At 35.5% G+C, this 14,507-nt stretch overlaps 1 protein-coding gene across 1 annotated transcript; it reads left to right on the forward strand.

Moving 5' to 3' along the window:
- Nucleotides 1-4,803: 4,803 nt before the first annotated feature.
- Nucleotides 4,804-8,355, forward strand: LOC120492147 (uncharacterized). Its single transcript, XM_089119320.1, has 5 exons — nucleotides 4,804-5,058; nucleotides 5,574-5,664; nucleotides 6,398-6,745; nucleotides 7,254-7,343; nucleotides 7,890-8,355. The coding sequence occupies exons 1-5, from the start codon at nucleotides 4,867-4,869 to the stop codon at nucleotides 8,261-8,263; spliced, it is 1,095 nt and encodes a 364-aa protein (XP_088975446.1). The 5' UTR covers nucleotides 4,804-4,866; the 3' UTR covers nucleotides 8,264-8,355.
- The last annotated feature ends 6,152 nt before the right edge of the window (nucleotides 8,356-14,507 follow it).

Consider the following 14,507-nt stretch of genomic DNA (forward strand, 5'->3'; position numbering starts at 1 on the left):
AAATACAAGTACATATCAAAAATGTAAAACTTACATACAATTAAATGATAATAAAATCCATAATTTATGCAAATATAGCTACATGGGCCTATACATAGAGATTTCATATAGCCTATATATACAAGTAAAAACAGAACAGAAAACTTTAATTAAATGAGTTAAAAAGTTGAAACAAGGTTACTGAGCTTTAAGATTCTCAGATGATGAAATATTTGGATGTACTGTTGGACCTCTCTCCTAAAAACGGTGAATTTGAAAAGAGAATTTAATAGCAATAATAGAATAATAATAAAGTATTCATTCGTTTGAGTTTTTTGTATATTAAAAAAAAAAAGCCAAACATTACATCCTTAAAAAAAGAGAGAGAAACCCGGAAGAACATTGCAGTTAATGAAGCATCTCGTCTGACTGTTTACTGATAAACCTGCTCCCTTTCAGGTACATGAACCGTACATTTGCACTCATGTGAATATTAGTGACTAAATCTAATTTTACTAGGTTAGGTATTGTGTTGTATTGTTGAGTTAAATACGATACGGGGCGAATCCAATGTAAAATGCGAGAGTTTTCAGCTGGAGAGCACGCGGTTCGCGCGCAAATCGTTTATGTGTTTATCAGTAGAGTGATTAAATGAGTTGAAGGTCGATATATGATCTGTGTTTTCACGTGTGTTTTATGTCAGATTTTGGCTTGTGAATATAGACAGTGTCGCTGTTTTAGGATGCGCACTACTTTAAGTGCACTCATTTATTCACAGTGAACTTGGGATGCGTTGATTTAAAGGAGAAGTACACACGAGCTCATGCACTTGTGTATAACATCATAGAAATAATAGAGCTCATGCATTGTTGTGTAATAATTATTCATTTATTGCCAAGATTGATTCTAAGTAAAAACTCTGTTAATGAAGCATCTCGTCTGACTGATTACTGATAAACATGCTCCCTTTCAGGAGTGCTACATTAGCAGGGTTAAATTTGTGTAAAAATGTTAGTGAAATGTCTTTCAAACTCAAAGTCCATACTGGCAAAGTCAATATGGTCAATAAAGTTCATCCAATATGACGCCACATATGGAGTTGTTACAAGCTCCTTTTAAAAGAGAGATCTAATTCTAGAATTACGGGATGAAGGATGCAACAAACCGTTTTCCTACTGGGAGTTCAAATGGGGTTTTGTTTTTATCTGTGTGGCTGTTGTAATGGTATAGAATTTGAATGTGATTTTATGATTATTTTGCTCTGTCCCTACAGCACTGTGGTCAACTGTGGTTGTATTAATGTGTGTGTGTGTGTGTGTGTGTGTGTGTGCGTGTGTGTGTGTGTGTGTGTGTGTGTGTGTACTCTATAGTGTAGGCTTCTGTATTAACTGATCAGGTTGAATGGGCACACTAGCATTATATAGTTATCGTCTAAGTTCGTAAGGAGGATTTGAGACAGCAATTTCACTACAACTTGTGAAATGAAAAAAAGAAAATGCACTGAATTGGTACTAGTTCAAAGTTGATAAATCTACAATCAGTAGAGTGTCGAAGTGATGACATCACTTTGTAGGACAACTCGGAAGCTAGCGGCGCATGGGTTCCCTCTGTCGAAAAGCTATGCATTTTCCCCATAGACTTTTGGAAAATCGCAAAAAATAAGATCTGTGTTTAACAAACAGTTGTGAGTGTGACCCTTACACGTTTTGTCTATCAAGATAATCTTTACAAGTTAATCCAAAAGTTATAAATTTTGAAGACACAATAAAGTTTTAAAAAACCACAAGCGGGTTATAACTGTGTTCTATGTCAGAAATCAAAACGTGAAAATATTTAGAGGCTTTGTTCACCACAGACCTTATTTCAGGCGATTTAGCAAAAACCCATTCAAAAATCCCATAGGCTTTAGAGCGAGGGAACCGTAGTGCTAAAATGCTAACTCACTTCCCCGTTTTGGCCTACAGAGTGAGGTCGTAACTTCGGCACTCTAGAACTAAAACAAATACAAGCAGGCCTGCTTCATATGACAGAACAGAAGCAGAAGTAAACATGTGACAGAAGAAAGATTTACTAGCCAGGTAGTTTTAAACTCAGTTTCAGTGGAAGTAGGCTTTCTGAAGTGTATGGTGTGTATTGTAACTGGCAAGCAGCTTCCACCCTGCATTCAATGGCTGTCCTGCAGATCCTCCAAGCCATTCTCCTCCTCCGTGGGACGAGAAAGGCCGGGACCCAGCTGCCGATACGGACCTGAGGACCTTGAGGTTGTAATAATTGATGATCAGTTGAAATTCACAGACCACATTGCTAGAACTGCCCGGTCCTGCAGATTTGCCTTGCACAACATTAGGAGGATCAGGCCCTTCCTTACAGAGCATGCTACACAACTCCTTGTCCAAGCACTTGTTTTTATCCAGACTGGACTATTGTAATGCTCTCCTGGCTGGTCTTCCAGCTTGCTCTGTCAAACCTCTACACTGTAAAAAAAATATTGATGGTTTAACTTAAAAATGTAAGTAACCTGGTTGCCTTAAAATTTTAAGTTCATTGAACTGGAAAAAGTGAGTTAATACAATGAAGGAGATTAATTTAACCATCAGAAACTCAAAATAATAAGTTATCTCAACTAAATAAATTATTATAAAGTTGATTTGACAAAAGAAAAAATGTTGTGATAACAAATCTTGAAAAATTTTTTTACAGTGTACAATTGATCCAGAATGCTGCAGCTAGAGTAGTCTTTAATGAGCCAAAGAGAGCACTCGTGAACAAACGAGACAGTGCCAAGACTCGGAACATTTAGCGAACATGATCGGGTCAAAAAAGCTTAAATATTTTTGGTTTTGGCCCCAACTTTATTCAACTTTTTTCAGAAGTTCAGGAAAACTTGATTTAAAGTTTGGAGAATTATGAGCATGGTTTGCTAAATTGGGAATGTTTTTTGGAGTTGCAATATTGAAAGGGGCTTATTATTCTGTTATGTCTTTTTAATCAAATATGTCATTGCAGTACACATTTAATTGCAACTGGTCTCTGTCTGAAAGGAGTCATTTAAAAATTCAAGCACAAACCTAATAAACTAGCATATAATCTTGCTCTGCATAAAGCAATATTGATTTTATATTGTTTCTTGATTTATATTGTTTTTCTTATGCAGTTTTCAGCTTTAATTCGTATCATTTCCATTCAAATTGTAATACTAACATATCATTAATATTGTTCAGTTGAATATCAGCAAATGATTTAATTCATAATAATTTTCAATTACAGTTACATTACATTTACTATAGACATTGTCTAAAATAACATTTAGTGTTAATTTAATGAAATTTAGTGATTTAATGTACTTCAATAATAAAAATTGTCTTTATAAATATATTGTTCAATTACATGCTTTTGTAAATTTGTTCAAATAAATAATGTTCAGTGAAATCAGTGAAGGTCGCCTACTTTAACCCTTACATTATTTATGAATATTGATGTTGAGTGTCTATGATCAGTAAAATGGTTCAAGGTACTTTTCAGAACCTTAAACTAAGTTGTGCTGTTTTGATATTCATAAATATGGAAAAAAATGGTTTAACTGTATTTGTATACTTGGCAAATCTGGGAAGAAACCACACTGAGTTTGTGTGTAACAGTTCACACACTGAAAACCACTTGTGTATTTCTTTAAAGTGGAGCCTAATTAATTTCATTGAAAAAAAAAAACATTACATAACATAAACATTCATTATTTATGAACATTATTATGTGTAAGTTTTGTAAAAATGACAATTCATGTGATATCTCATATGTTTTCATATACCATATACCGTAAGTCAAACGGGATAACGCTGTTTTTTTCCATTGAAATGCATAATTTCACTAAATGAAGTTGAGGAAACAATAATAACATTAAATCAAGTCCTGTCAAACTTTTTCAGACATTTTACATTTTAACTCACATTGCAGTGTTAAAATGTGCGTAAAGAACTGGAACAAGAAATACAAAAAAAAAAAAAAAATACAAAAAAATATAATTTTTTTTCTGATCTCTAAATATTGTTTACTGCATCACTTTACATATTCATTAGCCTAAGTATTATTGATTTGAAAAGTTTTAATATCATAATATTTAGAAAATGCATTAACGTTATCCTGTAGGCCTTATGACATTTTGACTGGTGTGGTCACATGATTCTCAGTTAAACCACTTAAAATACATAGTTTAAAATTTAGATTTTAGTAACAAGTAAAAAAAAAAAAACATCCCCATAAAGATAATAACTACTTTGATGTACAGTTTTAACCAATTTGATTTTTTTTTTTTTTATCAGTTGAAAACCTTATTTGTCATTGATGTGAGCTCACGCGCTCTGCTCACGCACGCGGCTTCGGATGCGCGTGCGAGCATATGAGTGATTCGAGTATGAGTTGCTATGGCGACGCGTCTTATGAATTTTGAATGAAAATATCAACACTTTGATCGCTGTTGGTTGGTTGAGAGTCGAGGCGATTTCAGAGACTTTTGCTGAAAATTTTCTTGTGCTGAACTTGAGATTTTGAAGCTGTTCGGAGGATTTCAGAGAGAGAGAGAGAGAGAGAGGAGACTTTTATTCCAGAAGGAGATCGGATAATATATCCTAGCTTACGCTACATCGTTTTATTTATTTTTATTTAATATTATTTCTGAGGACGCTTTAATTTGATTGTTCTTTTCTTATTTTTGAGGGAGTTTTGGAGTTTTATTTTATTTTTTATTGTTTATTTTTATTTTATTTTTATTTATTTTTTTATTTTTTGGGGGGGTGGGGTATTTCTGAGTATTTTGGGTGGGGTATTACTGAGGTGGGGTATTTCATTGTATTGTATTGTATTTTGTATTGTATTGCTCTTGTTTGCAGGAGGATGCCAGGCCCGACCGGGACTCAGAGCCATGAGCTCATTCCTGGATATGTAACATCTCTGTCTTGTGAGTTTGTTTGTGTCTCCACAGGTCCGGCTGACAGGAAGAGAGAGTGGCAGAGAGACAGCCAGCAGAGCCCAGATGATGGACGTCCGTCCACTTCTTCTCAAGACTCTCGGAGAGCAAAGGCAAAGGTAGGGTGACCAACAGTCCTGTTTTCACGTCCTGTCCTGGCCCTCCTGGCTGCTCTTTATAAAGTGATGAAAATGTCCTGGTTTTCAAAAAACTGCTGGGAAAGATCAGCTCTACAGCAAAATATAGATGGGCAAGGAAGAAAAACAGGATAAAGAGGAAGAAAACTAAAGATATAAATATATTTTGTTAGTTCTTTTTGGCAAGTTTGTGAGAGATATATATTTGTTCAATTTGGAGACATTTCTTTCAGTTATTTATTATTTATATATTTACTTTTGTAATACTGAAGAGACATTATTTCATTATTTTTGAAACCTGTCATAATAAAGAGTAACCTCTGAGAAGCCTATCTGAATTTGTGTCTTGTTAATGTAACAATTTTCTATTTATACAGAGGAGGAATAGCCTACTTTCAATGTATTGAAATGAATAAGGCATCTTTGAGTAAACTTTGAGTATCTGTTTGCTGGGCCGAGTGTCCTGGTTTTTGGTAATCAAAATATGGTCCCCCTAGGCAGAGGAAGAGGAGAAGCGTGATTCCCGTGACTGGAGCGGCATCATCCCAGACCAGAGGACTGCACCGATACCCGAGAGAAGAGCTGAGGGTAAATCAAATGACCATTGGAGAATATTATCACTGGAGTGTCATTAATTACCATATATGACCACACCATATTATATAAAAATACAACTGAAGCCAATAAACAGATTTAGTTTTTATTCCAAGACACATCATAACATATTTAAATGAGGATTGGGTTCAAGAATAGCCATCATTTGAGTATCCAATGTTTAATAATTATGATTAGTTTGAAACATGCTTGTGTGTGCTATTCCCTGCTTTAGAGGATCATGGTCACACATGGTACACAACATTATAAGTTATTATTAATATTTGGTTGGTTCTCTTGTTTTTGCATGTGTTTTTAATTCAGCTTTATATAACAGCCTGGACAAAAATGATGTTGCCAAATTGTTTATGTTTTATTGAATTATTATCACAAATTAAACAATCGACTCCCAGCTTAACTGTGCAAAATGACTACAAAATCTTACACACGTTTATAATAACATTTAAATGCAAGACAAGAGTGCAGATGTCAGATTTCCTGGGCCGGACGTCACTTGTGTTCACTATTGTATATAGCTGTAATTGTAAATGTAAGGGAGAAAAGGAAAGCGTGTGTGTAAGCATGTGTGTGTGTGTGTGTGTAATCAGGCACTAGGATGATTGGGAAGAACATATTTAACTGTTTTCATCCCATGTTCTTCTTTCTTCATGATGTCAAGCCTCAGTATTTACGGTTTCTTGTGTTAATGTTTTTACCTTTCTTCAAGGCATCTGTGCTTTCTTACGGAGAATCGGGAAGGCTGTAAAGCTGGACTGCAGTGAGGTCGATATACTTGTGTCCACATATCCCTCCTGCAATCCCACGGATGTCCAGCAGGATTCATCCGAGTTTTACTGGGCAACACCAGTGCATCCGTGTCCATCTGGAGTCCAGCTGCCGGTTAATGCCGATCCGGACGATCCCGAAGACTCTTGCACATCTGTCCTGGACCCAGAGCCGGCAGTGGCGCGAGATCTAGAGCTGATGTCTCTCTCAGGATTGTCCAGTCTCTCTAGTATCGAGCTGACGCCGGACTCTATTCAGGACGATCCTGACGATGCATCGTCTGTCCCGGGTGAGTCTATGGTCATTATTATTACTGTCAGTACTTTCATTATACCGAGTTGTGTTGTCGAGTTCATCTTGTGTACCTAATTATTAAAGTCCCCCGCTGGTCAATCAATTCATCCCTTTAAACTCATCTTTGATCACCAAATATTTCCATATTTAAATGTTTTTTTCTTTGAAAAAACAATCCGTCACGCCTTAAAATAGCTTGAATGTAACTCGACACCCTTGCCTCATTTAGTATGCTTGGTTCTATGAATATGCAAATGAGCCCCGCCTCCACTCACTCACTCAGCCCAGAGATCCACTGGTTGACGATCACACGTTGATCTGATTGGTTACAAGGTGGTTTGTGACGTCAGAAACACCAGCGATTTCACACCGTGTTTTTGAGACTGTCTTTGGTTCACTGCAGTTTTAAGGAGGAAATACTCTGAAAATACTTGAAAAATGTGCCACTTTTCCAGTTGTCTCACCTCACAATTGAATTCTTTCTTCATTATGTCTTCCCTCAGATTTTGCTGAAAGCCAAACACAGAAGAAGAAGAAAGATGTGGGTGCGTTTCTCCGTAGGAAATGGAGGGCTATGATAGCGCCGGCTGTTGGTAAGTCTATTATTAGTCTACTGTCATTCTTTTCGTTATAGTTGTAGACTTTTGCTCTAGTCTACGGTTTATGTTATTCTTGTTCCCCTTAAATTATTAGTGTTCAACATTCAGCATCTATTTTATTTTTCACTATAATCTAGCGGTGGGAATCTTTTGGTGCTTCGCGATTCGAAACGATTCTCGATTTTGAATCAAATTTCGATTTGAAATGAGCATTTTGATTGTAGTTTACTGTTGTGTGTTACTTCTCTTATTTGACTGCGGTACACAGTTTAATAGCTCTAGAGAAAAAAAGAAAATCCGACTGAATTAAATGTGAACCTTGAAATGTATTTAGTTTTTTAGCAATGAGTGCATGAAAATAGTTACACATCCGGTTTTCTTCCATTTGAAAAGGCATTTTTGTGTGTGGGCTGTAGTCATATACGTTTACATAAGGGATTTATTAATATGAAAATGATTTTGTGATTCTCTACTGTCTTTGTTTTGTCCGAAGTTGGCGTGGCGTAACTGAATTTATTTTTCCATTTTTTTTTTTTTTAGAAAAACCATCAAGAAGGAGGGTGAAGAAAGGCTCATTCATCCAACGAACATGGAAAACTCTAAAGGTTTCCGCTCTTGGCTGTTACGGGGACGACACAGTGGACCCAGATCCAGCAGATCTACAGCCACAGATATCTGTCCTCTCCAGGGACTTAACCGAGCCAGGTCCATCTCACCGCGAGATCAGTTCTGACCAGTTACCCTTCTCGGGTCCATCTCACCGCGAGATCAGTTTAGACACGTCACCCTTCTCAAGTCCATCTGGTTCCCAGTCAAGTTTCTTTTACTCCGATTCATCGTCTGCTCCATGTCTGACCGATCTTCTCTCAGAGTTATCAATTTTAATGGGAGATTACGAGCCTGTTTCCAGTTAATCCAGTCTCAAGCTGATCCTGAGCTGAGTTGTAGGACTGTGCACACGTTTGTTTTCTGTATTGACTAAGCCTGAATTGCGGAAGAATCATCAAACTGCTGAAATTGGGCAACCTGATATACACGGACACTGTTGGTTGAGGACTAAATTGGACTTAGTGTGATTTCAATTTTCCACGTTGCTGTTGTTTTTTTGTTTTTTTTCTTGATTGTTTCAAGTCCTTTTGTATTTTATTTTCATTTTTTATTCTGATTGAATATTGTATTGGTTTCTCTCATCTTTTCCTATTTTGTTTCTAAGGTGACGAGAGTTGAAAGGAGAATTTAAAGGGTAATTGGGTGAAAGAGTTGTAGCTAGAATTAGATTCAAACGTAGCTAAAATTAGGTCAGACGCGTCTCAAGCCATTATACGGCTGGAACTGCAAATATACGGCTGGAGCGTTTGGTTGTTGGTTGTAGAGCGAGACACTGCTTCACTGCTGCTCGCCCTGCGATCGATTGCCAAACTCACTTTCTTTACACTCACTTACAATCGAACATTTTCCTATACGTGACTCGTGCGTCTACACTACACCCGTACCACTAAAAAGACGGATTATACCCAAGTCTTGAGTCATAAATTAGTATAAATACTAATAGCATCACCTTTTTGTATTTTATTTATTTTTATTTATTTTCATTCAATATCCAGATCCACCATTTTCACATTTATTTCCATTTTCACATTTATCTCCCAGTTTAAAGCTAGACTAAAGATGCATTTATTTAGCCAGGCGTTCATATAAAATGTTTATCTTACAGTTACTGTAATGGTCTCTAGTTTATGCCCCGACTGAGCCTGGGTTCTCCCAAGGTTTTTTTTTTTTCTCCATCGGGTCACTTGATGGAGTTTTTCGGTTCCTTGCCACTGTTGCCTTTGGCTCGCTCAGTTGGGGATATTCAAATTAAATGACCCATCATACCATTGATCAGCTCCACCAAACTTGGATGTCTTTTTTTTTTTCCAGTAATAAACAAACACTGTTAAGTTCTTTTGATTGATACTGTGAAGCAGATTTGATACAATCTGTATTGTAAAAAGTGCTTTTTAAATATATTTGACTTGACTATTCTACACACTTTGTATTCATGTATAATGTATGCTTGTATACGACTTAAAACTCATCTTTATTCATTGGCTTTTAAATCAGACTGAGAGTAAATCTGCTTTTTGTTTTGTTTTGTCTTGTCACTTGTTTAATTGTGTCTTGTGCTTTTGTCATGCGTTTTTAATTTTTGTCTGAAATTATTTCCATGTTCAGCACTTTGGCAAACCTCGGTTGTTTTAAATGTGCTTTACAAATTAAATTGTATTGTATTGTATAATGTATTCTTGTATAATGGCTGTTATTGTTCATTAACTTTTATTGTTCAGTAAATAATATTTTGTAATAATAATATATTGGCGTACCTGATTTTGAGAGATGGTGTGTGTGTTCGACCGCTTAACACTGTGATTGCTATCAGGATATGAGGAGACTTTCAACCCGCATAATAAAAAATTAATTTTAGACAGTCACCTATTGCACCTCAGCATTTTCCACACACTTTTATCTTTATATGGAAAAAAAATGATATTCTTCAGGAGGGGCAGGTCCTCTATCCACCTTATTTTTAATGTAATACCAAGGTATCAAAAATACAAGTACATATCAAAAATGTAAAACTTACATTAAATGATAATAAAATCCATAATTTATGCAAATATACATGGGCCTATACATAGAGATTTCATATAGCCTATACATGTAAAAACAAGAAAAACAGAACAGAAAACTTTAATGAAATGAGTTAAAAAGTTGAAACAAGGTTACTGAGCTTTAAGATTCTCAGATGATGAAATATTTGGATGTACTGTTGGACCTCTCTCCTAAAAACGGTGAATTTGAAAAGAGAATTTAATAGCAATAATAGAATAATAATAAAGTATTCATTCGTTTGAGCTCTTTGTATATTAAAAAAAAGCCAAACATTACATCCTTAAAAAAAGAGAGAGAACCCGGAAGAACATTGCAGTTAATGAAGCATCTCGTCTGACTGTTTACTGATAAACCTGCTCCCTTTCAGGTACATGAACCGTACATTTGCACTCATGTGAATATTAGTGACTAAATCTAATTTTACTAGGTTAGGTATTGTGTTGTATTGTTGAGTTAAATACGATACGGGGCGAATCCAATGTAAAATGCGAGAGTTTTCAGCTGGAGAGCACGCGGTTCGCGCGCAAATCGTTTATGTGTTTATCAGTAGAGTGATTAAATGAGTTGAAGGTCGATATATGATCTGTGTTTTCACGTGTGTTTTATGTCAGATTGAGGCTTGTGAATATAGACAGTGTCGCTGTTTTAGGATGCACACTACTTTAAGTGCACTCATTTATTCACAGTGAACTTGGGATGCGTTGATTTAAAGGAGAAGTACACACGAGCTCATGCACTTGTGTATAACATCATAGAAATAATAGAGCTCATGCATTGTTGTGTAATAATTATTCATTTATTGCCAAGATTGATTCTAAGTAAAAACTCTGTTAATGAAGCATCTCGTCTGACTGATTACTGATAAACCTGCTCCCTTTCAGGAGTGCTACATTAGCAGGGTTAAATTTGTGTAAAAATGTTAGTGAAATGTCTTTCAAACTCAAAGTCCATACTGGCAAAGTCAATATGGTCAATAAAGTTCATCCAATATGACGCCACATATGGAGTTGTTACAAGCTCCTTTTAAAAGAGAGATCTAATTCTAGAATTACGGGATGAAGGATGCAACAAACCGTTTTCCTACTGGGAGTTCAAATGGGGTTTTGTTTTTATCTGTGTGGCTGTTGTAATGGTATAGAATTTGAATGTGATTTTATGATTATTTTGCTCTGTCCCTACAGCACTGTGGTCAACTGTGGTTGTATTAATGTGTGTGTGTGTGTGTGTGTGTGTGTGTGTGTGTGTGTGTGTACTCTATAGTGTAGGCTTCTGTATTAACTGATCAGGTTGAATGGGCACACTAGCATTATATAGTTATCGTCTAAGTTCGTAAGGAGGATTTGAGACAGCAATTTCACTACAACTTGTGAAATGAAAAAAAGAAAATGCACTGAATTGGTACTAGTTCAAAGTTGGTTAAATCTACAATCAGTAGAGTGTCGAAGTGATGACATCACTTTGTAGGACAACTCGGAAGCTAGCGGCGCATGGGTTCCCTCTGTCGAAAAGCTATGCATTTTCCCCATAGACTTTTGGAAAATCGCAAAAAATAAGATCTGTGTTTAACAAACAGTTGTGAGTGTGACCCTTACACGTTTTGTCTATCAAGATAATCTTTACAAGTTAATCCAAAAGTTATAAATTTTGAAGCCCATATAAAGTTTTTAAAAAACACAAAAAGACACAATAAAGTTTTAAAAAACCACAAGCGGGTTATAACTGTGTTCTATGTCAGAAATCAAAACGTGAAAATATTTAGAGGCTTTGTTCACCACAGACCTTATTTTAGGCGATTTAGCAAAAACCCATTCAAAAATCCCATAGGCTTTAGAGCGAGGGAACCGTAGTGCTAAAATGCTAACTCACTTCCCCGTTTTGGCCTACAGAGTGACGTCGTAACTTCGGCACTCTAGAACTAAAACAATTACAAGCAGGCCTGCTTCATATGACAGAACAGAAGCAGAAGTAAACATGTGACAGAAGAAAGATTTACTAGCCAAGTAGTTTTAAACTCAGTTTCAGTGGAAGTAGGCTTTCTGAAGTGTATGGTGTGTATTGTAACTGGCAAGCAGCTTCCACCCTGCATTCAATGGCTGTCCTGCAGATCCTCCAAGCCGATCTCCTCCTCCGTGGGACGAGAAAGGCCGGGACCCAGCTGCCGATACGGACCTGAGGACCTTGAGGTTGTAATAATTGATGATCAGTTGAAATTCACAGACAACATTGCTAGAACTGCCCGGTCCTGCAGATTTGCCTTGCACAACATTAGGAGGATCAGGCCCTTCCTTACAGAGCATGCTACACAACTCCTTGTCCAAGCACTTGTTTTTATCCAGACTGGACTATTGTAATGCTCTCCTGGCTGGTCTTCCAGCTTGCTCTGTCAAACCTCTATGATCCAAAATGCTGCAGCCAGAGTAGTCTTTAATGAGCCAAAGAGAGCACTCGTGAACAAACGAGACAGTGCCAAGACTCGGAACATTTAGCGAACATGATCGGGTCAAAAAAGCTTAAATATTTTTGGTTTTGGCCCCAACTTTATTCAACTTTTTTCAGAAGTTCAGGAAAACTTGATTTAAAGTTTGGAGAATTATGAGCATGGTTTGCTAAATTGGGAATGTTTTTTGGAGTTGCAATATTGAAAGGGGCTTATTATTCTGTTATGTCTTTTTAATCAAATATGTCATTGCAGTACACATTTAATTGCAACTGGTCTCTGTCTGAAAGGAGTCATTTAAAAATTCAAGCACAAACCTAATAAACTAGCATATAATCTTGCTCTGCATAAAGCAATATTGATTTTATATTGTTTCTTGATTTATATTGTTTTTCTTATACAGTTTTCAGCTTTAATTCGTATCATTTCCATTCAAATTGTAATACTAACATATCATTAATATTGTTCAGTTGAATATCAGCAAATGATTTAATTCATAATAATTTTCAATTACAGTTACATTACATTTACTATAGACATTGTCTAAAATAACATTTAGTGTTAATTTAATGAAATTTAGTGATTTAATGTACTTCAATAATAAAAATTGTCTTTATAAATATATTGTTCAATTACATGCTTTTGTAAATTTGTTCAAATAAATAATGTTCAGTGAAATCAGTGAAGGTCGCCTACTTTAACCCTTACATTATTTATGAATATTGATGTTGAGTGACTATGATCAGTAAAATGGTTCAAGGTACTTTTCAGAACTAAATTAAACCTTAAACTAAGTTGTGCTGTTTTGATATTCATAAACATGGAAAAAAATGGTTTAACTGTATTTGTATACTTGGCAAATCTGGGAAGAAACCACACTGAGTTTGTGTGTAACAGTTCACACACTGAAAACCACTTGTGTATTTCCTTAAAGTGGAGCCTAATTAATTTCATTGAAAAAAAAACATTACATAACATAAACATTCATTATTTATGAACATTATTATGTGTAAGTTTTGTAAAAATGACAATTCATGTGATATCTCATATGTTTTCATATACCATATACCGTAAGTCAGACGGGATAACGCTGTTTTTTTCCATTGAAATGCATAATTTCACTAAATGAAGTTGAGGAAACAATAATAACATTAAATCAAGTCCTGTAAAACTTTTTCAGACATTTTACATTTTAACTCACATTGCAGTGTTAAAATGTGCGTAAAGAACTTGAACAAGAAATACAAAAAAATATATATATATATTTTTCTGATCTCTAAATATTGTTTACTGCATCACTTTACATATTCATTAGCCTAAGTATTATTGATTTGAAAAGTTTTAATATCATAATATTTAGAAAATGCATTAACGTTATCCTGTAGGCCTTATGACATTTTGACTGGTGTGGTCACATGATTCTCAGTTAAACCGCTTAAAATACTAGTTTAAAATTTAGATTTTAGTAACAAGTAAAAAAAAAAAAAACATCCCCATAAAGATAATAACTACTTTGATGTACAGTTTTAACCAATTTGATTTTTTTTTTTATCAGTTGAAAACCTGATTTGTCATTGATGTGAGCTCACGCGCTCTGCTCACGCACGCGGCTTCAGATGCGCGTGCGAGCATATGAGTGATTCGAGTATGAGTTGCTATGGCGACGCGTCTTATGAATTTTGAATGAAAATATCAACACTTTGATCGCTGTTGGTTGGTTGAGAGTCGAGGCGATTTCAGAGACTTTTGCTGAAAATTTTCTTGTGCTGAACTTGAGATTTTGAAGCTGTTCGGAGGATTTCAGAGAGAGAGAGAGAGAGAGAGAGAGAGAGAGAGGAGACTTTTATTCCAGAAGGAGATCGGATAATATATCCTAGCTTACGCTACATCGTTTTATTTATTTTTATTTAATATTATTTCTGAGGACGCTTTAATTTGATTGTTCTTTTCTTATTTTTGAGGGAGTTTGGGAGTTTTATTTTATTTTTTATTGTTTATTTTTATTTTATTTTTATTTTTTTATTTTTTTGGGGGAGGTGGGGTATTTCTGAGTATTTTGGGTGGGGTAT

The sequence above is a fragment of the Pimephales promelas genome, chromosome 14 (genome assembly GCF_988280905.1).
Source record: "Pimephales promelas chromosome 14, fPimPro1.hap1.1, whole genome shotgun sequence".
Classification (NCBI taxonomy): Eukaryota; Metazoa; Chordata; class Actinopteri; order Cypriniformes; family Leuciscidae; genus Pimephales; species Pimephales promelas.